At 35.5% G+C, this 27,919-nt stretch overlaps 1 protein-coding gene across 2 annotated transcripts; it reads left to right on the top strand.

The window, feature by feature from the left end:
- Nucleotides 1-33: 33 nt before the first annotated feature.
- On the top strand, nt 34-27,919 carry AIMP1 (aminoacyl tRNA synthetase complex interacting multifunctional protein 1). 2 transcript variants are annotated; one of them, XM_043870832.1, is made up of 8 exons: nt 103-332; nt 2,086-2,126; nt 8,134-8,267; nt 10,247-10,360; nt 12,610-12,777; nt 21,470-21,681; nt 24,726-24,894; nt 27,681-27,919. In XM_043870832.1, the coding sequence occupies exons 3-8, from the start codon at nt 8,159-8,161 to the stop codon at nt 27,845-27,847; spliced, it is 939 nt and encodes a 312-aa protein (XP_043726767.1). In that variant the 5' UTR covers nt 103-332; nt 2,086-2,126; nt 8,134-8,158; the 3' UTR covers nt 27,848-27,919. The 2 variants fall into 2 exon arrangements, with proteins under 2 accessions (XP_043726766.1, XP_043726767.1); XM_043870831.1 differs by lacking the exon at nt 2,086-2,126 and having other exon boundaries at nt 34-332.

Here is a 27,919-nt window from a genome sequence, read left to right as displayed (position 1 = left end):
CCTCTGACATCACAGATTCTGCGACGGAATTCTAAGGAAAGACCCCGGCGTCTGGCATCTTGCCTCTTGCCCAACCTGGCGAGAAAATGTAGAGACCGAGGAAGAGGTGCAGGATGATTGGCGTTATTTACTGAGGGAATGGACGACAGGGAATGTGGTGTGGCTGCGCACAGGAAAGCGGGGGACAGAGAATTTGGAGTGGACTCTGTAGACCGCTCGGGCGTTTAACGAGGACACCTTATTGGGTCCTTTCTCACTGCCTCCGTGAGGCGGTGGCGCTCCTTACCTGCTCCCGGCCGAGGCTGCTGAGGTGCATCAGACCACCAATACATGTGAGTGTTGTCCGCAGAAGGTCCCAGGGAGGGCAGATTACGATCGTAGGAGTCCTCGTTCCCTTACTGGCCTTCGGGAGATAGGACCTGGCCTGCGGGTACTGGTGGGAAGCCCCAGCACAACAGCGCTGATCTAGGCCTGAGGAAACATGGACGAGCTTGGGACCTCTTGAAGGAGCCAAGTTTGAAAAACGGGACGCGGGGCCGAGGGAAAGGATGTTAGTGGAAAAAGTATATGCGCAAACATGTTTACTTTTGTGTGTGAGAGAGATCACTGGGTGCAGTGATAGGAATTCGCTCTTTGCACAGGTCCACCGTGTTCCAGGCACCGTTTTAGGCGTTGGTAAAAAAGACTGGGTAAAACAGATAAAAATTCCTTTCTCCCGTAGTTCATGTTTAATTGAGGAAGACATTTCTTAAACAAAGTTTAAAACATGACCGTGTCTTAGGCCGTAATGAGTGCTGAAAAGAAAAGTTGTAAAGCAGGGAAGGGGGATATGGCTTGAAATTTTAGTGTGGCCAGTGAAGGTCTCACTGAAAAGGTCACTCTCAAGTAGAGGTGACAGAAACAAGAGAGTTAATTGTAAGACTAGTTGGGGGGGCGGGGGGCGGGCTTCTCTAGTGGTTCAATTGTAAAGAATCCATCTGCCAATGCAGGATACACAGATTCAATCCCTGGTCCAGAAAGCTCACTTGGAAAAGGAAATGGCAAATTATTCCGGTATTCTTGCCTGAAAATCCCCATGGACAGAGAAGCCTGACGGGCTAGAGTCCATAGGGTCACGAAGAGTCAGATGGGATTTAGTGACTGAACACCAACCGTATTTTGTGGTAGTGGAGTCAGGCTGAGGGATCAAACACTGCAAAAGCCGTCAGGCAGAAACTCGCCTGAACAGCAAGGAAGACTGTAGGTCAGAGTTGAGTGAAGGAGTTAAAGCTAGAGAAAGAATCAGCGAGCAGGAACAGGTCATGAAGGATTTTGAAGGGCATCTAGGTCATTGAAGGGTTTTGAGCAGTGAAGTGTTATATCCTGACTGCCTTTTTGAAAGGACCTCTCTGGCTGCTGTACAGAATAGACTGGAGAGAATAGGGTGAGAGAATAGGGTGAAAGACCAGGTAGGAGACCTGTGCACAGATTCTGGGGAGATATGATGGTGGCTTAACTAGGGGTGGTAAGAAATGGCTAGTGAGATTTTCAGTCCTCATAATTTAGTTATGCAAGAATTTTAATGGATGATGAGTTAATCTTTTTAAATTTTGTTTGGGGAGCACTTTAAAATGACTCCTAGTGTGAGGTTAGGAGTATCAAACATAAGTTAAAATCATGGCTTTACTGTTTGATATTTGAATGGTTTTAGACAAGTCACATAATTTCTCTGAGTTTATCTATAAACTGGAAATATTGTGTCACACGGTTGTAAAGATTAAGTGACAGTGTATGTAATATGCCAGGCCCATTAAAATAGTGGCTACTATTATTAACTGTATTTTTGGATTAGAAATGGAAAAAAAAATAGTGGTGAGTGCACCTATAAGGTAAAGGTTTGGTTAAATCCTATAGGGAAAAATCTGACCAGATAAAAGATGACCTTGTTTGGTAGAGGGTCTTGGGAAACCAAGACATATCCCTTTTAAAATTTTATGTACATATCACTGGACAAAAAGCTTTTCTGTGTTAATGGCCATAGTGTTTGAAATACATGGACTGTCTTCTCTTAGCCATATTCTCATAGCCATCCCTTACGCCCTACAGCATCCCCTGTGTCCTCATTCGTAAAGGGGAAGAAGTCTCTGGTGAGTAAAGAAAAACAATCAAGAATAAATACAAATTTCCACTTGTGAAATGATTGTCACAGGGATGTAATGTACACCATAGTGACTATGGTTAATAATAATTTTGCATGTTAGAAAATAGGAGACTGAATCTTGATGGTTCTCATCATAAGAAAAAAAATTGTAACTATGTATGGTAAAGGATGTTAACTGGACTATTGTGGTGCTCACCTTGCAACCCAATCAAAAAATGGGCAGAATATCTAATAGACATTTCTCCAAAGCAGACATACAGGTAGCCAAAAGGCACATGAAAAATGCTCAACGTCACTAATTATTAGAGAAATGCAAATCAAAACTATAGTGAGTTATCACCTTACATCAGTCAGAATGGCCATCATCAAAAAAATCTATAAATTACCGTTGCTGTAGAGGCTGTGGAGGAAAGGAAACCCTCCTGCACTGTTGGTGGGAATGTAAATTGGTGCAGCCACTGTGAATAACAGCATGGAGATTCTTTAAAAAACTAAAATTAGACCTACCATATGATCCTGCAATCCCAGTCCTGGGAAGATAGCTGAAGAAAACTGTAATTCGAAAAGATACACGCACCCCAGTGTTTACCTAAGCATTATTTATTCCAAGAAGTGGAAGCAACTTAAATGTCCATCAAAGAGATGAATGGATAAAGAAGATATGGTATGTATAGAAACACACGTGTGCGCATGCACACATACACACACACACACACACACACACACACACACACACACACACGCACAATGAAATACTACTCAGCCATAAAAAAGAATGAAATAATGCCATGTGCAGCCCCATGGATGAACCTAGAGATTATCATGCTAAGTGAAGTTAAGTCAGAGAGAGAATGACAAATATTATACGATATCACTTATATGTAGAATCTAAAAATGAACTTATTTGCCAAATAGAAACAGACTCATAGATGTAGAAAGCAAACTTACAGTTACCAAAAGGGAAAGATGGGGCAGGGGGCTGTAAATTAGGAATTTGGGAGTAACTTTCACTACTTTATATAAAATGGGTTAAGTAACATGGGCCTACTGTATAGCAGGGAACTATGCTCAGTATTTTGTAACAACCTATATGGGAAAAAAATCTAGAAAAGAACGTGTGAGTGTGTGTGTCTGTGTATATCTGAATTACTTTGCTGTGCACCTTTAACTAACACAACATTGTAAATCAGCTATACTTCAGTAATAAAGTCACAGCTAGGGAATGTATGGCAGAGCTGAAATTTGAATTCATTCCCTGATCACATACTTGAAAGCCAAAAGCAATAAATTCAAAGCAGATATTTCAGTACATAATACAGGATGTGACTAAATGTAAGAGAGCGTTAGATCAGTTAAATCAGCTATGGTTTTTTCCTTAATTACTGGAGCCATTTTACAATTGACGGCATCTTATATTTGATGAGATACAATACTTAGAGTGTCTAAGGAGAATATAAATTTTTAGCTAATTGCAATTCTGAAACAGCCAAATCAGATATTTTGAGAAATAGAGAATCACTTCCAAATTTTTGTGGAATTGTTTATACTATAAAGTAAAAATGAAAATCTGCAGTTAAAACTTCCATTTCAAAGCAATTGTTTGATTGTTTGGTTCCTAACATTGAGAGATTGGGGTAGAAGATTTGTTAATTTTTAAAATACTGGCAATGTAAAATCAGAGTGGGAAGACTACTAAAGAGGTTGCTGAAGTAAAGGGAAGCCGTTTAGAAATAATAGGACTCTCAGGGACTTCCTTCACGGTCCAGTGGTTAAGGCCTCGCCTTCCAATGCAGAGAGTGTGAGTTTGATCCCTAGTCAGAGAGCTATGATCCCAAAAGCCTCGTGGCCAAAAAAAAAAAAAAAAAAAAAAACATAAAACACAGGCAGTATTGTAACAAATTCAATAAAAAATTTTTTTAAAAAAAATTGGTCCAGTTAAAAAAAAAAAAGCTTAAAAACAGGAATCTCAGAAATAATCTTTTTTGTATGTGTTTTAATGATTAAGATAAAATCTAAGTTCATGTATTTCATAAAACCAGCTTCACCTGATTTTATGATTAGTGACATCTTACAGCAGCATTTTAGGTTTGATGAAATATGGTGGTTATGTTGAAAAAAATAATGTGAAAGGGCAGAGTAACTTAGCTAATACTTTTCAAAGCTTTTTATCATAAAAATTTATTTTTTAAAATTTAGTAGAGGAAAAGGGAAAAAAACTTTGACTCTTACTATCCAAATACAGTTAACATACTGGGTATACTGTTTTCTTCTCTGTAAATGTTTTAGATTTGTAATTACTGTGCATGCAGTTAAGTATTATATCTATTTTAATCACATAATCTTTTCTTTTTTTTTAATTTTGGCATAGAGTAAGTCAGCATTCCCAAACTGTTGTAGAAAATACTTGTTCAAGTAAATTTTAATAGCTTGTCGTTGGTTAGTATTCCATGGCTAAATACTTTGGGAAGTGCTTCATAATCATATCCTTTATTGAAATTATAGCTTGGGCATTAAAAGAGCTAACTCCAGAATCAGACCTAAGTTTTAATCCTCATTTACTAACTAGCCACATGACCTGAGGCAAATTAATTTTAAGTCTATTTTTCTTCTATATATAATGGAGATAATCACTGTATTTGTGGCTGATCTGTGTAAAGCATTTAGCCAGCCCACAATAAATGCTCTGCAGAAGTTACCTATTATTAACTTTATCATCTGTGAGAAATCCTATATGTATTAGCATATTAAAAACTCTGAGGAGACTAAGCAGGCCTCAAATTTTGAAATCCAGTGGATACTCAGAGTAAAATGGAACACTGTGGAGCAGTCGTCACACGGCAGTGAGATGAGCACCGGGTTGAATGATAAAACATCTGTCTGAACTTAAAGCAGTGATGTTGTTAAGCTAGCACTGTTGCCCTGAACATGAAAGTGGAAAGTGGACGTGTTCGTTGCTCAGTGGTGTTTGACGCTTTGCAACCCCATGAGCTGTAGCCCACCAGACTCCTCTGTCCATTCTCCAGGCAAGAATCCTGGAGTGGGTAGCCAGTCGCTTCTTTGACCAGTACCTGAAGAAAATCGAGATGGCTTCATCCACAATTATTTTATGTATGAATGGTTGAATAGGATCCTTCTGTATTCTAAGTATTTTAAGATTTCATGGCTCACATAAGTGTTTTCCAGTAACATTTCTGTCTCTTACTGTTTTCTTTTTTCTTTCTTATTTCTCCTGTTTTGTTTATCCACTTAGTAGTTAGAGAATTCATTTTTATTGAATGTTTCAGGTAGTTTATGTTTCCAAGTTCTGCTTTTTACCAATTTAAAACTAGACCTTAATCTAAGCAAGTATTTTTACACTTATGGCTAAGGATATAAATTATACTTATGTTTATAATATATTAACTAAATTAACATATATATGTTATCTTTATATGGATAGTATATTAGTGTCCTGCAGTATTTATAAGAAAAGTTGGATCGTGTTTTATCTGTTTGTATTTGAGTGAGAGATACATACATTTTATTGAGGAAAAACTTTCTTATAAAAATGTTTAAAGTTTACTTATAAAATAGTTTGCTTATAGATATGTTTAAAGCTGATGTTAAAACATTTTCCACCAAATGAATTATCAACTTGTCTTAACTAGCTGTAATTTTTTTCCTGTTTTCAGTTTGTGATAATAATATATTGGTTTCCCTGGAATGGCTCGTCTTTTCACTTTATATATCCTAACTTCTCACCATTAGACAACAAAGATTTTGAGGATTATTCATTCATCTCCCTTTATCTCATTGTTTCCTCTTATGTGTACATCTATTTATATGTTTAACTTATTTGTATTTCTGTGTTTTGAAACATAGCATTCTCTTTTCCTAAACTTAGCCTGTGCTTCATTATGTATCACAAAAGTTATATTTTACTTAACTCATTATTATAACTATGTTTTCCAGGTAGTTTATAGATTTATTTCAGTAAAATTATAGATCATTTTTGCTTGTAGACTAGGATTTATTACCTGTATTTTGTGAATTATTTTTAGTCTAAGTTTTGAAGCTGTGTTTTGTAAGTTAGGGCACATGTTTCATATTTGGTTTTCTAAGCAACTTGATGTATTTATGAGATGACTTTGTGGACCTACTGTTCAATTTATGAGAACTGTTTTACACTTAAATCTATTTATTTCATATCTGTTAAGATAACTTTACTAGGGTTTTTTCTAATGTGTATCACTAATTTCACATTTATCTTAGTATCACTCATCAAATTTTTCATTGGTATGGAAGCAAAAGTTACAACTTACACCAAATAACTTACGCCAAATCAAATCATTGTTTCGTTAGCGATAGCTGTTTTCACCTATTGAAATATGTAATATTTGGTTATTACTTATGTTAAACTGAAATAGATGTCAAACTAAAAGAATGCTGTAACTGGGATCCTAAAAGTTCAAAAAAACATAACTTTTTAACTTTAAAATTTCATCATGTGTCTGTGTATTTTTCTCTTAAAATTCTGGCTTTGCAGACATTTGAGGAACAGTAACAGGGTTATTGCGTATTCACTTTTGGTTAAAAAAAATTGGCAGAATTTAAGAAGTTATATCTTCATTTTCACTCTTGTACATTTTTTTCCCTCTATTTTTCTAAGCTATTAGAGCAGTTTACTGTGGCTTTTCCAGATTAACCACCTTTGTCCCATTTATATTTTCTTTGTTACCAGCAACTTTATTTTTATAGGGTTTTTAAAACTGCTTCTATATCATACATTGTCACTGTCAGCATAAAGATTTTTGAGGGTTGGTTTTCTTTTTATAAAAAAAATCTCAGTATTCTTTGCCTAATAATTTGAAATTTAAAACAATCTTATATTATTTGTCCACTATTAGACAGTTTTTTAATAAAAAAATTTCACCACTGAATGTGTATCATTTATTTAAAATTAGAACTATTTCAACAATGTTTATGTCATTCTTTGAACTGTAAACTGATGTTAAATTAGGTAAAAAGCAATTTTTAATATTGTTAATGATTAACTTTTTGTCATTGTGACTGTCTTAATATTTGGCAGTATAAATTTTATGAATTTGGCTTCAAAGGTTTGAACTTTTGAACATGATGAATTAATCTCAGAATTTTGCTTATATATGCATTATCTGCATACTGATAGGATGTCTTCTAATTTCTATGAATTATTATAAAATTAAAATTCTATTCTACAAAAGAAAATTGAATTATATAATATACAGCATTCTATATATGTCATGTCAGTGTATGTGTATATAATAGATATTATATTAAAATGTATTCTATCATACAGAATTTTATAATATATAGAATTCTATATATAGTGTCAGTGTCTATGTACATAGAATTCTCTCTCTCTATATATATATATAATATACACTGACATTATATCTCAGTGTGTATATGATTAATATTGATATTTTCCTAATTATTGATCTTTTTCCTTTAATATTGTCTTTCCTAATTTACATGTTCTTCCTTACATGTAAGTTTGTACATAATTGAATAGACAGTAGAAATATCCAATGAAAGATATATATATGAAAGAAACATAAAGAAGAAATATAAAAATATAAGAAATATAAAAAAGAAACATATAAAGAAGAAATTCAGTAATTGTCTTTACTTTGGAACTCAGGTATAGTATTCAGTTATCTCTTAGTTAAGGTTGTTATTAGTTTGTCTCTTAGTGTTCCTGTCTTAAAGTGACATAAGCTTTAAAACTTTCCAACCTGAAATATGATTAAATATCATATTTTCTGCTTTTGGGAAAAAATTGATTTTCTTCTCCAATCAGAGTGAGGAATTAATCTGTTAACATTTCTGCCTCTTAATTGATTTGTTTTTCTAATATATGGTTCTATTGCAGTAGAAAATGTTTTTCCTTTCAGACTGCTTGTTCATGGTGTCCTATACAATAAACTTACTCATTCTGCAGTATAATGTATCTCTTTCATTTTTTCATTTAGGAATTTCTGCCGTTTCTTGGCAAAAATGGCAACCAGTGATGCTGTTCTGAAGAGATTGGAGCAGAAGGGTGCAGAAGCAGATCAAATTATTGAATATCTTAAGCAACAAGTTGCTCTTCTTAAGGAGAAAGCAAGTAAGAAAATTTGAAAATTTAAGTTTTCTAGGGAGATACTTAAAATGAATTCATATAGTGACAGCAAAAAAAGTATGTTTACCAGATACAGTATTACTTCACAGTCTTGATGATGACTTCTGTATTCTTTTAATATTGCAATTGTGAGTGAACAAATATTCTGGGATTAAGATAAGTTAGAATTGGTGTATGGTGAACACGTAATATTTAGAGAAAACAAGGTATTAATTCAAGACTAATAAAGAAAAATTAATATTTAAAATAAGTTGGTATAGAGCTAGACACTAAAAATGAAGAAAGCTGGGTAAAATCAAATAGAAACTCAAATATCTCCTTTAACTTCATGTAAAAGAAAATCTTTACTTTCACATTGTTCTCTTTTCGGGTATTTTCTGAACTGACTTTTATAGTTTTTCCAGTGCTTACGTTTTACCTCGAAATTGCTATGATGTATTCAAAAAAATATCAAATCTAAATTTCTGCTTCCAGAATTTAGGTTGTTTTTTGTATATTTTATTTCTGAATAGCCAGTTAGGTAATGCTATGAAAATTCCAAAATCTTTTACCATCACTTATTTAAATAAATGCTTTTCTCTGCTACATAAAACTGAATGACTTACAGAATCCTACATTTACTATCTAAAAATTTTTCCCTTTATCAAATTTTTATTCTTTTTAAATACTGTTTTATTTATTTTTATAATATTTTATAAATACTTTTTCTTACTGTTTTTCTTAAAATTTAAAAAGGATTTTTCTTACTATTTTTTAAAATTCTTAATATTTCTTTCCATTAGAAAGATGAAGAGGTTATAGAGATGTATGTAATATAGAAGAGAATTAAAAAGGAAGTAATTTATGGAGAGTAGTCATAATAAATATTATATGTAAGTAAATACATGGGCAGGACTATACTGGTTGACACTAGAAAATCACATGCTGTGGGATTTGCATACAGGGAATCAGCAAAAATGCAGCAGGCGTAGTACAGATTGATATAATAGTGTGCCTTTGTGTTGGCAACTCAGATACCAAAATCAGCTTTGAGTCATGTTTTTGACTTACTCAAAATGATGAGTGATGTTTCTTTAGTAGAATTCTTGAACAAAACAAAGTACAGTCCACTCTTGATTTGCATGATTCTTGATTCCTAGAAACTCAGAGTGTAATGAAAATGTTTAAAAATGTTTAAATGTAAAAAATAACTAGAAATTAGGCTCAAATAATAAACAGGGTTTCACCTGTGCATCTGTACAGTGTCACTGCAAAACCCTGCAGGATGTGAGACAGTTCTTCATTTCACAGGAGTATTTAACCTATTGCAGAACATCTAAAATTCCTGACCTCTGCCCTCCAAATGCCAGTACTGGCTCCCATTATTCGTGACAGCCAAAAATTCCCTTACAGATTTTCAAAGTCCCACCTAGAGAGCGGTGCCAACCCCCCTGAGAATACTTGTCTTTTATATTTTGTATATCCTGTTGCTCACGTTTAACACACTATGTTGGGCAAATCATTTCATTTAATGTTTCACCAGCTCTACTTTTGAGACATTAGAAATTAAAGAGTTTTCATTTCCTTTCACAAGATACTGATTAAAAAGGAAGAAATGAGAACAATTTTTTATTGTTTGGTATCATTATTAGATCTTAGACTTTTGAAAAAAGTTTAATATATCTGATATTTATCATTCAGTTAATCTGTTACTAACACTGAATGAGGTTCTTACATTGTCATAGCATTTTCATAAAAGCTAGGAAAATGATTGATAAAACCTCTTCTGTTGTTTTTACTTCACAGATTTTCTCCCTTTCTCTTTTAAATATCATGTTGTTTTAATAAATATTAAACTCATACAAAGGAACTGGTGAAACATGGTTCTAGCTTTGTTTATACTGGCTATGCTTTTATCAAGTAGTATTCATAAGAAACCTTTTAAAAAACACAGCTATATCTTAACTGGTGGTTCTTGATCCCAGTTTTGCAGGCAACTTTGAGAGAAGAGAAGAAACTTCGAGTGGAAAATGCTAAATTGAAGAAGGAAATTGAAGGATTGAAACAAGAGCTAATTAAGGCAGAAATTCAAAATGGAGGTGATTAATTATAGAAATGATAGGTTGATTCATAACAATAACTATTACATTCTTTATTAAGTTGAGTTTTATGTTTGATTACTCATCTCATCCTCACAGCTGCCCTTCTCATGCATTTATCCTCTTTCATTGAAGAGAAAATACAGACTTAGAAAAGGCAGATATATGATCTTGCCTATGGTAATGCAAGAAGTGCCAAAATTGGAGTTTAGAGAGCTGCACTTTTAATCTCTACTGTGATCATCACTGATTCCCTGTTAAACTCAATCGTCACTGTTCCCTATTGAATAGTTGTTGAAAATAAGCCATGATAGTATTTAGTTAACATTTATTAAGTTTTGCTGTATGCCAGGCACTACCAAGTGGTTCATATACGTTATGTATTTTATCCTTAAAATCTTATGTACACAGATATTCTTGTTTTATACATTGAAGCTTAGAGATGTAATTTGCCTGAAATCAAATACTGTTTTTTAAGTTATCCAAATCGGCAGATAATTATCATTTCACCTGATATGTTGTAAATGAAATGAAAGTTTTTATTGAATTATTTTAAAAGTGTCTAGATAAAGTCATATTATTATAAAATGACATTAATAAAATAGGAATAGATGGAGCTTCTCATTAGTAAATGAAGCAGTAACTTCCAAGGAACTTTACAAATACCTCAGAAAAGTGGTTTGAATATTGGCTGGAAAATAAGCCACATCATAATCCCTCACAAGATTATATTCTCACATGTTTACTAGGCAGTGAATATGTTTTTCACATTGCTGGAGCAGTGTTCTTTAAAACATTTTTTGAAATAAAATTATGAACAAGTAATGCTGCTGTCTATTAATTCTGATATAAAAATGACTATTACTAAAACATCTTTCCAACTGATTGTTCTCAGGTTAAGAGAAAACCTGAGTGAAAAACATGCCATCTTGCCAAACCATGAGAGGTGTAGTCTCTGGAAACAGACAGCCTGGGTATAAAATCTTATATCCCTGATTCACTATGTATGTGATGAACCAGCTTCTTAACTTCATGTATTATTAAGTTAGATTTTATGCTTGGTTACTCATGAGAAAGGTGGCATGCATTTATCATCTTATACTGAAGAGAAAATAGCAACTTAGAAAAGGCAAATAAGTGATCTTGCCTAAGATCATGCAGAAAGTGTCAAAATTGGAGTTTAGAAAGATGCACTTTTAATCTCTGTGATTTAATTAAAAGCTGCACTTCTAATCTCTCTGGTCAACCTTCTGGCTCAGGTTGATCATCTATAAATGTGGATACTGCTTAGGGTATTTATAAGAATTGTAAGAGTAAATTCAGATAAAGCATTTTGAAAAGTGTTTGGGACACAGTAAGTTCATAATAAATATTAGTTTATGTGTTTGTTATCTGTAATTTTCTCAGTTTAGTCATTAGTGAATGAAGGAGAATAATGCATTTATTCTTTTATGGTTAAAATATACTTAATTTCCTGGCAGCCTTTTAACAGTCTTAGATATGAGATTTGATAATCATATATGCTGAATTTTCTTTTTTAAGAAGAGTTCATATTCTACCATATGACCCAGCAGTTCACTCCCAGTTATGTATATCCAAAAAACCAAACTCTAATTAGAAAGGATTACATCCACCCCAATTTTCCAACGGTGTTGTTTGCAATTGCCAAGATGTGGAAGCAACCTCAATGTCCATCAGTAGATGAGTGAATAAAGGAGATGTGGCATATGTATGCATGCGCGCACGCACGCACACACACACAATGGAGTACTATTCGGCCATAAAAAAGCATGAAATTTTGCCATTTGCAGCAACAAGGGTGGACTCAGGGTATTATGCCAAGTGAGATAAGTCAGACAGAAAAAGTCAAATATTATAGATGGAATCTAAAAATTACAACAAACTAGTGAATACAATTTTAAAAAGCTGACTCATAGGGAGCAAAAGAGTGGTTACCACTGGAGAGAGGGAAAGGGGGGGGCAATATTGGAGTTGGGGATTAAGAGGTACAAATACTTGTGTATCAGATAAGCTACAAGGATATATTATACATCATGGGGAATATAGGCAATATTTTATAATAACTATAAATACAGTGTAACGTTTAAAATTGTTAATCACTATATTGAACACCTGTAACATATAATATTGTATATCAACTATATTTGTTTCAAAATAGTTTATGATTCACAGTTTCATAGTTTTCTGTTCGTTTAACATAAATGACATTATTTCATTTTCTTTGTCAGTAAAACAAATACCATTTCCATCTGGTACTCCACTAAAAACTGATTCCACAGTTTCTGAAAATGAGATACAGTCTATACCAATAACCATATCTTCTGGTGCTAAAGAGCAAGTAAAAGGAGGAGGAGAAGGAGAAGAAAAGAAGATGAAAGAGAAAACTGAAAAGAAAGGTATTTTTTAATAGTTAAATTTATTTGGCACTTGATAAGTTTACCAAATGTCAGCATTGTTTATAATGGTGTCAGGAAGAGAGTTCAAACTTTTATGAATTAGAATAAAGTTTAAGAACAGTAGGATAATGGAACATTAAAGGTGGGCCCTCAGGGGTGTGTAAAGGTTGACCAGGTTGGCAGGGTAAGAGCATGCCTTGAGGAGAGGGACTAGCGTAACTAAAGCCAGAAAGTAGAGAACCATATGTAGTTTGGTATGACTGAATTTGAATGTATTTGTAGAGAAGAGTGTCAGAGAAATCACAGGTAGAAAGTAGTCATGAAGATAGGAAAACAATATTCCAGTCAAAGTGGAGTGTCTGAACTAGCATTGGGGTGTTAACGTTTTAGGAATCTGTAAGAACTGAAGTAGAAAGTATATCACTGTCCACTTAGACAACTAGAGTAGAAATCTTGTAGTCACCCTTAACACTGTTCCTCAATTTTCGTATGTAATTGACTACCAAAACCTGTATAGTCATATCTCAGGGATATTGCAGGTTCATTTCCAGACCATCAAAATAAAGGAGATAGTACAAGAAAGCAAGTTACAAGAATTTTTTGGTTTCCATATGAAATTTATGCTTACACTATAATGTGGTTTATTAAGTGGTCAATAGCAGTATACCTTAAAAAAAAAACTGTACATACCTTAATTAAAAATACTTTATTGCTAAAACATGGTGACCATCACCTGAACCTTTAGCAAATCATAATCTTTTTGATGGGGGAGAGTCTTTTTTCAGTGTTGATGGCTGCTGACTGATTAAGCTTATGGTTGCTATTGGTTGACTGGCTATGGCAGTTTTTTAAAATAAGACAACAATGAAGTTTGCTGTATTAGTTGAATCTTCCTCACAAACTATCTGTAGCACACAATTCTGTTTGATAGCATTTTATCCACAGTAGAACTTCTTCCCAAATTGGAGTCAGTCTTCTCAAACCCTGCCAACTGCTTTATCAGCCAAATTTATGTAATGTCCTAAATCCTTTATTACATTTCAACGATCTTCACAGCCTCTTCACTAGGAGTTGGTTCCATGTCAAGAAACGACTTCCTTTGCTCATTCGTTAGAAGCAATTCCTTATTCACTAATATTTCATCATGAGATTGCAGCAACTCAGCCACATCTTTAGGCCCCACCTGTAATTCTGGATCTCTTGCTCAATCTGCAGTTTCTTCCTCCACTGAAGTCTAGATCTCCTCAAAGTTATACGTGAGAGTGGGAATCAACTTCTTCCCAACTCCTGTTAATGTTGATATTTGGCCTCTTTCCATGAATTCTTAATGGCAACTCTAATGGTGAATAATCTCCAGAAGGTTTTCAATTTACTTTGCATCATTCTGTCAGAGGAATTACTATATGTGGCAGCTATAGCTTTAAAAAGTATATTTCTTAAGAATAAGACTTGAAAGTCAAATTTATTTCTTGATCCATGGGCTGTAGAATAGATGTTGTATTAACAGACATGAAAACAAGCTTAATCTCACTACACATCTTTATTAGAGCTGTTGGGTGACCAGGTGGATTGCCAGTGAGCAGTAACATTTTGAAATAAATCATTCTTGTGAGGTGAAAGTCTCTCAAAAGTGGGCTTAAAATATTTTGTAAACAATGTCGTAAACAGATGTACTGTTATCCAGGCTTTGTTGTTCGATTTATAGAGCACAAGCAGAATAGATTTGGTGTCATTCGTAAGGGCCAGAGGATTTTCAGAATGGTAACTGAGCCTTGGCTTTAGCTTAAGGTCACCAGCTACATTAGCCCCTAAAGAAGAAAGCCAGCCTGTCCTTTGAAGCCAGGCATTGACTTCTCCTCTCTAACTATGGAAGTCCTAGGTGGCGTCTTCTTACGATAGAAGGCTTACCATTTTTATCTGCTTGAAAATCTGTTGTTCAATGTAACCACTTCATTAATTATCTTAACTGGACCTTCTTAATTGCAGCTTTTACAGCACTTGCTGCTTCACCTTGAATTCTTATGTTATGAAGACAACTTCTCCCCTTCAATCTCATGAACCAAGCGCTGCTAGCTTTAACCTTTTGTTTTTGCAAATTTCTCATCTCTCTCAGCCTTCACACAATTGAAGAGAGTTAAGGCTTGGCTCTGGGTTAGGCTTTGGCTTAAAGGAATATTATGTCTGGTTTCCTCTTCAGGCCATTAAATCTTTCTAAATATTATCAACATGACTGTTTTACTTTCTTATCATTCATGTCTTCTCTGGAGTAGCACTTTTAGTTTTCTTCAACAACTTTTTTCTTTGCATTCACAACTTGGCTGTTTGGCACAAGAGATCCAGCTTTTGGCCTGTGTTGGGTTTCAACATGCCTGCCTCACTAAGCTTAATCATTCCTAGCTTTTAAATGTGAAGAATATGTGACTCTTCCTTTCACTTGATCACTTATTAAAGGCCATTGTAGGGTTCTTTTTTTTTAGTGACAAAGATTTTTAAAGTTTTGTTGTTGCTTTTACACTTCAGAGTCTTGTATTGATGTCCTAGTCATACCTTTATGCAACAAAAACATATACATTTAAACTCATTTTTGGTATTATTGGACCATAATGTTCTAAGAGTTCTATCCAATAGAAATATAACATGAAGTGTATATATAGTTTAACATTTTTGAGCAATCTCATTAATATAAAAAAAGTGAAATTAATTTTAATAATACATTGTAATCTAATACATTCAAAATATTATTTGAACATATAACCAAAATAGAAATTATAAATGAGATATTTGCATTCTCTTTCTTCATTGTAGGGTTCTTAATTGGCTTAATTTAGGCCCGAGGAAAGGGAAGGAGACAGATGGGTTGGCTGATGGTCGAACAGTCAGAACACACACAATTTTTAAGTTCAGCATTTTATATGGGCATGGTTTGTGGTACCCCAAAGTATTTACAATAGTGACATCAAAGATCTCAAGACCATAGATCACCACAACAAATAAAATAATAATGAAAAAATTTGAAATATTTTGGGGATTACCAAAATGTGACACTAAGACACAGAGTGACAAGTGCTGTTGAAAGAAAGGTGTCAGGAAAGTTGCCTGATGCAGAGTCGCCACAAGCCTTCAGTCTGTGAATAATGCAGTTATCTGCAGAGCACGGTAAAGGGAAGCACAGGAAAATCAGCTTTGGCTGTGATTCCTGCCACCAGAACCCATCTGGAGCCCAGTTCTGTGCCTGCGTTTTGTTAGGTGCTACCAGGTAATTCAGGCTTCCCAGGTAGCTCAGTGGTAAAGAATTCACCTGCCAGTGTAGGAGACAGAGGAGATGCAGGTTTGATCCCTGGGTTGGGAAGATCCCTTGCAGGAGGAGATGGCAGCCTACTCTGGTATTCCAAATCCCGTGGACAGAGGAGCCTGGTGGGTTACAGTCCATGGGGTCACTAAGAGTCCGACGCAAATGGAGCAACTCAGCACGGTGTGACACCAGGTAGTTCAGGTTCTCGTGATCTCATCTGAATTAATGTTAAAGCCTCATGTTTTCTAGTTTGTCCTTACCTGGCTGCTAAAGCTATTTTTCTAATCATAAGTCTGACTCCTTATTTATTTATTTATTTATTTTTAGTGGAGTGCAGTTTATTACACCGGCGGGCCCAAGGCAGAGTCTCCTCTTAGCCAAGGACCCCGACCAGCATTTGTGAAAATCTTTTATACCCCATGTGTACGCGTCCAAACCCACTACCCCAATTCCCTTGAGACTTACATAAACAAAGGAAGGGTAAATACAACTACAATAACCCCATCATTCACATGTTATGTGTTCAAACAGTCAATAATCAATAAGCCCGCAGTTACATTCCAAATAGTTAATAACCGATAAGCCTGTGCTTACATTCTGATAGATAGTGTCTGGAGGCAGGGGTGATTAGTGTCTGTTTTCTCTTCTTCAAGATTCCCCTGCCCAGAGGGGGGTCTTATCCTTCCATTGTCATTCCCACAGGCGCTAAGCACAGAGTTCAGAGTCCACTGGAGAGGTGGCCGCGCACGATCAGCACAGACAGGCCTGAGATGGAGTCCAGGCCCTATGAATTCCTTCTTCATTCCCCCCTCTTGATGCTCTTAGTTTCCATAACGAGCATCATTTATTGAGATATATTGTACCTTAGCCCTCCTGCCACCCACATGAGAGAATGCTATCAACCTCTGGGTTACAAAATTCACGAGGCATTGTAGGAAGCAGGGCCCACAAAGCAGTATGATCAAGATTACTATAACAACAGTTCATTAGACATGGCTTTCACTTGATTTTGCATATCCTCCAAGGCAGCAGATACATCTTCAGACAGGTCAGGGATGTGCACAGCATTCGCCAAAGTCCCTCCTTGGGCTGCTGTGAGTATGTCTAATGCCATCCTAATTTGAATTACTGCCTTCCTCATCTGAATCTGTTCTTCATTCAAAGCTTGAATGGCTTTAGTACTGTCTAAGAGGGCCTGTTTAATGAAATTAGTTAAGGCCTCTACCTTAACCATGATATCCGTTGTCCCTACAGAGGGTATAAACAAGGCAGCAAGATAGTCATACCATTGGAACACAGATCGTGTCCATCTTGCATGCAGATAAGGCAGGTTTACTGGAGGCTGGTGTAGGCTAGGCTTAATTCTGCCATGGGCGAAAGCAAATCCTAATGTGCAACGCCGCACCCAGCCAACTGGTAACCATGGCCATAAGTTAAGCCCACAGAGCCACTGGGTCCCATTGGGGGCTACCCAGCGGATTCCAGGATTATATTTCCAGTCGGAACCGGGCCACTGAGCAGACTGATTGGGGTGATAGGTAACTTCCAAGATTTGTTTACTTTGTTCAGGGGACAAATAACAATTCTTTTGGGTCTAGGGGATGGTCTCCAAATCCAACTTTCTGTTCTTTTTGTTCCCAGCAAATAGTAGCAGGGGCAATCAACTGTCCTTTCTCAGGAGTCATCCAGAAATATTCATCCCAGACCTGGTAGTATTGCTCAAGGCACCCGGAGGCCTGTCCCCCTTTTGTAAGGGAGCCCTTTTCCTCTTTAATTCTCATATATGAGGTATAAGCCTTTGTTATCTCCATAAGGCTGGTGTTCATGTTAAATGTAACCCTATGTCCCTGGCCCATTGATGGCTTCTTCTAACACCAGAGGGCAAAGAAAGGTTATGGTTGGTGAGAGAGAGGAAAGTTCCTTTCTGTTGTTAAAGTCCCCATAACGGAGTGACGATACCCACCAGGGGAGTCTGTCTATTACTGACAGGGGCATAGCCCCACATACCCAAGTTCAGAATTGCATTGGTGAGGCCGAGCAGCAGGAGTCGTTTACCCAGCTCCATCCTATAGAGGGCTCGTCTGGGACCTAGTTTTCTTCTTCCTCCTCAGAATGATCTTGGTTTCCCGTGGGTTGGTGGGGTCCTTCTGGGTGATCCACTTGGCGTCCTCCGGGTCAGTGTGGTATGCCTTCTTTGCTCTGGTGTGATGGATCAAGGGACAATACCTGCAACTGAGCGCTCAGTTCCCCTGCTGCCGTCCACTACCTGCTGACGTGAAAGGTCCGGGCGTTGAGAAGCAGAATCCTTCCAGAGGGGCGAGGCGCCTTCCCCTCTCTAGGAGATTCAAGCTACAAAGCATTGGGGTGGCCTCAAATGAGACCTGTCTCCTCAAAGTGAGGAGTTTCCCGGCCCATGCACCAAATGTTATAGCCACGCGTTCCGGGAAACAAACTCACTCAGAAGGACAATGCAGATAGTGGAGTGCAGTTTATTACACCGGCGGGCCCAAGGCAGAGTCTCCTCTTAGCCAAGGACCTGACTCCTTATTTATTAACTTTCCTTTATTCCTTTCTAGACTTCATGTTCCCAAATGTCAAAAAATACATTTTTATAAATCATTACACATGCTTCTCATGGTACTTAAACTCTTTAAAATTTTTTTGGAAAATATGAAAGGGCTGAGGGATTGGTGAACTGATCTAAGCCATTTTAGCGCCTAACTCTTGTCAGTTCCTTTTGATAAGCATGAATAGCTTCTCGGTGCAGTGCATCCTCTCCTACATCACCTCACCACTAGGTGGTGTGGTTACAGTGAAAGCAGGTCAGACTGATTCTTTTCATGAGTTTTATTAAGTAGGCACAAAACATTCATGCAACTGCTTTTATAAGTTTGGTAAAAAGTCCAGCCTCAAAGAGGATGCAGTATTGTGGCCGCAAGATCAGTCAGCCTCGTGGTTAAATGAGACAACAAAGTCTTCCATTCGAGGAGGGAGCATCCAAGACCAAATGGAGATCTAGGTCTCGAATACCTGTGTTCGGTAGAACTTTCTCTTCTGTATAGCTGGGTTATCCGACACAGTAGACATAGCCATGTGTGGCTGCTGAATGTTTAAAAACATGTCTAGTATGACTAAAGAACTGAATTTTAAATTATTTTAAATTTAAATGTTAAAAACTCTATGATGGAGTCAGCAACTACTGTATGGGACAGTGCTGGGATAGAGGGCTGTTTCATCAGTGTTGGCTGCCAGGGTCACCAGATTCCAGAATTCTGCTCTCGCAAGGGCTCTGGCACCCATACAGTCTTTCTGGACTACACTTAGGAGCATCACTCATTTGTTAATGAAGCATTTCTAAAGTCTCTTTATGATGACTAACAAAGTTCTTGGTATGGAATTTCATATTTACAATCACCTGTGTAATGCAGATTTTTGGAAAAGGTATTTCAAATGCCTAGAGACTAAAGTTTTAAAATTCATGAATATAGCTATATCATATTGTTACAGTAGTATGTATGTTATTGTTGTTTAGTCACTTACATGTGTCCAACTCTCTGTGACCCCATGGACTGTAGCTCGGCAGGCTCCTCTTGTCTGTGGGGTTCTTCAGTAAAGAATACTGGAGTGTGTTGCCATATGTAGTATTTTAAAATAAATACATAGTTTATTACCCAAAGATAACTATTAAGATTTTTGTAGTAATTATATATATATATTTCTTTATCATTAGATCTCTAACTATTTTAAAAAATCTTTGCTGATATGTTACATAGAAAGTGGTATTTTTTAAAATATTTGCTAATGAGACTAAAAATTTTGTCATTTATTTTGAACTAGCTCTACCTCCTCTTTTATAAGCAATCTTTGTGAAAATTGTGAATGTCTTTTATGCAAAATCATCTATTTCCACTCCAGACAGAGTGATTTCTCTGTCAGAGAAATTCTGACAGAGAGAATTACTCTTCCCTGTGCTTCTGTATTTCTTTTTATTTGTAATGTTTATCACGTGTTCATTATGTATATCTTTTTTTCCTTTAACACTATTTTATCTATGGCCATGCTTGGTCTTCAGTGCAGACTTTTCTCTAGTTGTGGCACGTGGGCACTGCTGTCCAGTTCTGGTGCACTGGCTTCTCACTGAAGCGGCTTGTCTGTTGCAGAGCACGGGCCCTGGGACACTCAGGACTGCAGCAGTTGCAGATTGTGGGTTCAGTAGTTGTGGCTCCAGGGCGCAGGCTCACTTGTAGAGCATAGGCTCAATAGTTGTGGCATACAGGCTTAGCTGCGTCACCACATGGAGAATCTTCCTGGATCTCAGGGGTCAAACCCACGTCTCCTGCATTGGCAGGTGGATCCTTTTCCACTGAGCCACCAGGGAAGCCCACATCTGTCTGTCTGATGAGAGACTGTTGGTGCCTGGCTAGTGTGGGCCACTCATCTTACTTTTTTCAGTGCTTTAGATCTCAGTAAATATTTATCCAAAGATGAAACAAAGTAGTAGTTAAGAAACAATGCTTTCAAGTCATAACGGCTTATATCTTACAGATTAGGAGGTAAATAAGTTTATGTTTTGTCTTACTTTTTTTTTGTGCCAGAGAAGATAAATGTAAAGTTTAGGAATTTGAACTGTATTCAGGTTGCATTTTGACTGAATGGCTAAAGTGAGCTTATGCTTGTAAGAGTTATATTATCAGCATGTAAATAAAAGTAGAATTTTGAAAACATAATTGTAATAAAATGTTTTCTTCCACTCAAGTAGTTTCTGTAGACAGATCTACACTCCTACTAAGTCTTCAGAGGAGTATAAGAAATGGAGAAATTCATTGTATACGTACTGTATGTTTAAGTGGTGAGAGACACATTTTATCAGTGAAATTATATTTGACCATAGTTCATGCTGTCAGTTGGCTACTTATGATATTCTTTCTAAAGAATTTTTCACTCTTATAGAGTCACAGTAAATCTTAAAGGATTTTTTTCCCACTGTTTCAGGGAAAGGGAAATTTTTTCTGTAGAGGGTTATTTATAGGCTATAAAGTCTCTGTTAAAATTACTCCACTTTGCCAGAGTACCAAAGCATGCATAGACAATATATAAATTAATGAACATGATTTTGTTTTAGTAAAACTATTTCACAGGCAGCAGGCTGGATTTGATCTTGAGCCATAGATTACCAACTCTGTGTCTTTAACTAGAGATATAGATAGTTCAACAGAGAAATAGCTTAGAGGGGATTCAAGATGTTGTGACATGGATAATTCTTTTCGTTACTTAAATGAAGATAGAAGATAAACCCTCTTTTTTTTTTTCTTTTAAACTCATCAGAATCAATACTGTGGAGATTTTCATACTGTATTTTTGTTTTACTTCTGAAATTTACCCTTTGTAACTATTTTTTAGGAGAGAAAAAGGAGAAAAAACAGCAACCAGTAGCAGGAAGTGCTGACTCTAAGCCTGTTGATGTTTCCCGTCTGGATCTTCGAATTGGTTGTATCATCACTGCCAGAAAACACCCTGATGCAGATTCTTTGTATGTAGAAGAAGTAGATGTTGGAGAAACAGCCCCAAGAACAGTGGTCAGTGGCCTGGTGAATCATGTTCCTCTTGAACAGGTAATCTATATAACTAAAATTATTTCTACATATGTATTTCAGTGTCAGTCCCTCTTTCTTAATGTTTTTTCCTATAATTTTGTATCAGACCACACAACATGAGTCAATATTGATTAATTCAGTTGATTATTTGAATATGATAAATCCACCAAAAAATGCACAGAACTATCAAAAACTTGCAAAAGATCTGTAAATTAAGATCAAAGTCATGACCATAGAAAGAAGAAATGATGTATTATTTTTTCTCAATTTTTAAAAGTATTTTTAGTTTGTTATTTTATCATCACTGTTCCATCATAGAATTTTATTCCCTGATTTTAATTTTAAAATCACCATTATATAAGCTCAGAAAGCACTAATCTACAATTAAGAAAACAAGCTTTTTATCTTTATAACTCAAGTATTTTCATACTGGAAGAAGAAAGAGGAGAGGGGATTGTGAAGATTGAACTTGAATTTTTTAATGGTATTTCTTTATTCATTAAAAATGGCATGTTTTGAAATTTTATTATTTAGATATTTAAATATATTTCCAATGTCAAAGACATTAATAATTTTTAACTTGCTCTCTCTAGACATCTTCTATAGTAATTTGCATCATCTACCTATTTCCTCTGCTCCATGGTACTTCAGAGATACTGCAAAGACCATAGTCTCCAACATTAAAATAGTTCTGCCTCTCGGTTCTTTGCCAACTCTGTTGCTGATTGACTTTGTGAACTTGTACGAATCCCTACGTTAATTCATTCTTATTTCTAGATGCTGATAGTTACTGCGAATCTGCACAGCCAGGAACTGTTATAGGCAAATGAATGGAAAGAAAGAAAGCAAGATAGGTAGATAGATGAATGATAGATTTGTTTAAAAAAAAAAGGAAAACCCTGGGACTTCTCTGGTGGTCCAGTAGTTAAGAATCTGCCTTCCAATGCAGGGGATGTAGGTTTGATCCCTGGTTGAGGATCTAAGATCCCACATCCATGGGGCAACTAGAAAGAACTCTGTGTGTAGCAGCTACTAAACCTGTGTGCTCTAAAGGTAGCACGCCGCAGCTCAGAGCCTGCGTGCCACAACAAAGGCCCACCACTGCCAATAATAATAATAAAATAAACAAAAGGCTCATATCCCTATGGGAAGCTCATATCCCTTGTGAAGCTCATATCCCTATGGGAGAATCAGAACTTCCGTGATATGTAGTGTGTTGATATCAGGAAAAAAATAAAGTAAGGAAAGAATCTAGAAAATACTGAAGCTAGGGAAAAAAAGTGGCCAGGAAAGAGCAACGTGGTATTTAAGTAAAGGTCTAAGAAAATGAAGAAAACAAATTGTTCTGTCTTATGGAATAGCATTTTCAGGCAGCCCTGAATCAGATGTTATTCTAGGATGTTCAAAGAACAGCAGGAAGCCAGTGTCATTGTAGCAGACTAAATAACGGGAAATGTCATGGGAGATGAAGTCAGAGATAAGGATGCCAAATGCTGTAGGGTCCTACAGATCATTGTAAAGACCTTGGCTTTTTTTCTGAATGAGATGAAAGCCACTGGAGGATTTTTGAGCTAAGGGGTAATATGGTCTGTCTCACATATTAATATTATCATCTGGTTGCTTTGTTGAGGGAAGAAAGATGGAATTAAGGAGATCAGTGAAGAAATTTCTCTTATCTATGAAAAAAGATAGACGACACTGGTGTGTGCCTTTTCTTTTGAACATTCATTTTGTATAGGACCAGGACCCTCTCATAACAACTTATGAAGTTAGGTTCATGTGGAGCCCTGGAGAAAGAACCAATTGATCTTGAGCCAGCTAAAATTCAAAAAACTCCTCCTCATTGGGGCTTCAACTTTTTTGTTCTCCTAAGTTACAGACTAGTTCTTCTCTTCCAAAAGCTGTCATTCACAGCCATATGCAAAGTGATTTATATACGTATCTGTTTCTAACCATCAAGTCAGTACTAGTCAGCAGTCTATAATGTAACTGCACTTAGCTCCCTAAAACTGTATACCAAATTTTGTACATTTGTTTATTTTTCTAAGGTAAAAGTCTACAGCTGTCATCTGATTCTTAACAGATTGCATCTGGCTAACCCTGTTGTTTTTCTTGTACATTTTTTATGTAACTTTTTTTTATTACATTCCCATATATGTGGCATCTTAATGTCATTTAATGTCTGAAGAGAATAAGAATTCATGAAGATCACCAAAAAGGGGGCCTTTTCCATTTGAACCTTAGGTTCATTTTTTTAAATCTTAGAATGTGGGGGATAAATTTGTATATAACATTTATTTATAAAACCATGTTTCATCTAGAATGTGTCTTGTTCCCCACATGCAGTGACCCTTCTTGTATGTTATTTTGTTTTAAACCTACTGAAAGAATTTAAACAACTGTGTCCCTTATTTTTGCTCATTGAGGAAAAAGTTGAGACTTCAACTCTTGAAGTTTAAAGAAATTTCTATTTACTTCTGTAACAAATTATAGAAATAGCTGTCACTGTTTGTTATGCTGTGCATAAAGCTTAAATTGTTAAGTGATCAGTGTTTTTTAATTTAGGAAATGAATCTTGCATAGTATTGAAAGTGATCAAGCATATAGGAGAAAAAAAAATGCATTTATTTTAGTGCTATTGCTAAGCTAAATGTTTTATATATATGTTGTGATTTAATCCTTGTGGCATCTTTATATCATTTCCCTCATTTTGTGAGGAAACAGGGAGATCAACTTTATGAGTCTCATTGCTAGTACATGAGAACTAGCAATGAAATTTAAAACCAAATCTGTTTCACTCAGTCATTTCTTTATTTTTAAGTGAAATATGATTGCCTCTGCTGTTTGATCTATAATGCATTGTCAGTTTGTAGAATTTTTTTTTTTCATGTTGATATAAGGCTTCTTTAACAACATAAAAGATTTTGGACATAGATAAGGATAAAACAGCCACAAAAATAGAACATTTCATATTTAGCATATTAGATGTACCTTAATGTATTCTAGATAAGATTATTCTAAATCTTTTTACATCTTTAATCATCAATGTATATTTCACACAGATGCAAAATCGGATGGTGGTTTTACTTTGTAACCTGAAACCTGCAAAGATGAGGGGAGTAGTATCTCAGGCAATGGTGATGTGTGCAAGTTCACCAGAGAAAGTAGAAATCTTGGCACCTCCTAATGGATCTGTTCCTGGGGACAGAATTACTTTTGATGCTTTCCCTGGTAAGTATTTATTAGTTACTGTTTGTAGTTTGGGAATCATGGTTCTGAAAGCTATGTTTGGAATGTTTAAATTTAAAATCACTCCTATATATGACTTGTAAGACTACACTAAATGAGCATTGTTAGTGATATTTTTGTTTATTGAGATTGACATAAGATGGTACATTAAGCACAACTGTCTAATTATTCCTCAATTTGCATAAAACAAATTGAATAAAACACTCAAATTGCATAAAGCACCAGAGAGATTGTACCCTAAGTGAAATACTAATTTTGATACCTACATAAGAGTGATATGAATAGAGAACCAGTTAATGTGCTACAAAATCATTTAAGTGTAGATTATCTCAGAATGCAACAGAAAAATGAAGAGATGAAAAGTTCAGACAGGGAGCCAAAAATGTATAATTCTCAAAGTCAACCTAGTAATATACTTGCATATGCTTTTACTAGCCTTTAGGATTTAGAGGAAATCTCTAAGTTGAAATTCATTTTTTTTTTTAATAATCTAAAAGGAAGGTTCATTTCATATTGTTTCTTCTCTCTAGTAAAGTGCTCCTGAGACAGATGAAGCTTCCTAATATGTGAGAAAGTTTCTCCAAATAGGTCTTTTGAAGCAGTAAAGAAAGGATGCTTCGCAGATGTAGAATAAACATTTCTTTCATAAAAGTGGAAGACCTCTTAAGAGGAAAAACAGAAATTAAAAGACTGTATTGCCTTTTGGTTCTAAGAGGACGCAATCACCACTGCTTACCGGGAAATCAAAACACTTCCCCAAACCTTGTGCTTTTGGTTAGGATATCATGTTTATACTTGACACATCTGAAATTTTATTTTCCTAAATTGGAATGGAATGAAAATAGAAGTGAACTTTTTCTTTTAAGATTCAGCATACGCTGAGGAAAAAGAAAAAATCTCGGTTTGTCTTTTCAGGTTATTTGCCTACTTTTTACTTAAATATTTAAGATGAGTGCATTTTAAGTTCTATTTTTCTATGTAAATTGTTAAGTCAGGTAAATATTTCAGCACTTGAATCAGTTGTTATTATCTGGACATTACTGTTAAGTCATGTGGAGTTTTTTTAAGATACTCAGTGACTTAGCTTAGAGATGCTAACAGCCCAGAGTGGGCTGTCGCCTTTACCATATTTTTTAATCTTTCAATCTGTTTGGCTGTTGGTGTGTGTTTATATCTACATCATTGCAGTCTAAAATTCCTTTCGTATTGATAGTTTCTCCTTGTGCTTTAGTAAATGAATATGTAGATAACATATAAAAAATTTTCTAAAGTGAAAGGGAAAAACCTAACATTTAAGTGGCCCATGCAGTTGTTTGAATTATACTCTTATAATTTATAAAATGCTTGACCAAGCTGAACAGCATCAAATAATTGATAAACTTGGGGACGTGAGGTCTGTTAATTCTCATCCTGCTTAAGCACATCAGTTACTGCTTCTGTAGCAGTAAATCTGAAAGGAAATAACAGTTAATACTGTGTATGCAACAGATCATTAGTCTTACTGTATTTTTTTTTCTTTTCCCAGAGAGAGCCATGGTTTATCCGTACTTTATTTTTCAGCATATGTTTTACATTTTAAAGCTTAAGGTGTCTGCTGGTACATTTTGATGTTCATTTGATGTGCTCAATGTCTAGAGATTTACATTTCATGTTATAGTAAGTGTGGTATAGAAATTGCATTTAGGGCTCAAACCTTTGAATTGTTAATTGGCTTTGAATAACGATTTTCCAACTTCAAAACCATTGCTTCCATAAAGTTTAGAAGATGCCACGTAATATATTTAGAATAATGGCTAAAACCCCTCCCCACTCCTTTTTTAGTCTAAATCAATTATTTCAATATCTAGTCCCTAAAGTATCAACCAAAAATAACTTGAACACAATATTACAGCAAGAAGACAAAGACATTGACACTCCCTCCTCTTTCTTTTCCTTTTTTTTTTGAGAATGCACTGGTTTTAGTCTCATAATAAATGGAAATTTACATTCAGACTTTTCTGAGATCATTATTCCAGTTAGTTTTGAGTCTTTTTAATAAATCTGAGTTGACGGTTAATCTCAAAGCATGTATAAGTGCAAGACTCTTTAGCTTTTGGATCCAATTACTCTTTAAAAATGGGGTGTTTTTTTGGTATTGAGGGGTATGAGTTTTTTATCTATTTTAGATATCGGCACCTTATCAGCCAAATTGTTTGCAAGCGTCTTTTCTCATTCAGCTGGTTCTCTTTCTACCTCGCCAAGTAGAATGGGCAGCAGATGAAATTCAGAGTAGTTACCATATGTAGCTAGATAACCCTAACACTTAGTTATTCCAGCACTGTGGGATATCTTTAAGTACTGTAGCAGCAATTTAGTCATTTCTTTGTAGACACATATAGTACAGCATAGGCTGCTTCTGCCATGTATAAAAATGCAACACATCAAATTATGCTCTCATCTGTTCAAAATCTTTCTTTTTTTATATGTAGTGATAAAATGAGTATCTTGTATTTTCATTCTAATCATTTGGGGAATAAATTAGCTATACAGCTGTTTCTTAAAAGAGTAAAAAATAATACCTTTAACATTTGTAAGGAAATGACAAGATGTTTTACCAATCAAGAGTATAAAAGTGCTGATGTCATAAAAATAAGGTAAGTGTTAAAAGTAAATGTTGAGATTCTTATCATATCTAAAGATCAGAGATTGTATCTAGGACAATTCACTAGAAATCTCTGACGACAGTTTGTTAATATGTTAGCTATGTATTATTTTCCTTCTCCCAACAGGAGAGCCTGACAAGGAGCTGAATCCTAAGAAGAAGATTTGGGAGCAGATCCAGCCTGATCTTTACACTAATGATGTATGCGTGGCTACATACAAAGGCGCTCCCTTTGAGGTGAAAGGGAAGGGAGTGTGTAGGGCTCAAACTATGGCCAACAGTGGAATAAAATAAAACACTTCAGTTTCTGAAATACTTTAGAGAAAGCAATAAAAAGAAATACATTTGTCACTCATACCTAAAATA

The sequence above is a fragment of the Cervus elaphus genome, chromosome 17 (genome assembly GCF_910594005.1).
Source record: "Cervus elaphus chromosome 17, mCerEla1.1, whole genome shotgun sequence".
In the NCBI taxonomy this organism is placed as follows: Eukaryota; Metazoa; Chordata; class Mammalia; order Artiodactyla; family Cervidae; genus Cervus; species Cervus elaphus.
Note: the sequence above shows the minus strand (reverse complement) of the source record. Positions and strands in the feature narration are given on the sequence as shown.

Coding starts and splice junctions, on each gene's coding strand:
- AIMP1 (XM_043870831.1), top strand. Junction 10,361..12,609: donor GGCAGAAATTCAAAATGGAG/GTGATTAATTAT, acceptor TTTCTTTGTCAG/TAAAACAAATACCATTTCCA. Junction 21,682..24,725: donor ATCATGTTCCTCTTGAACAG/GTAATCTATATA, acceptor TATTTCACACAG/ATGCAAAATCGGATGGTGGT.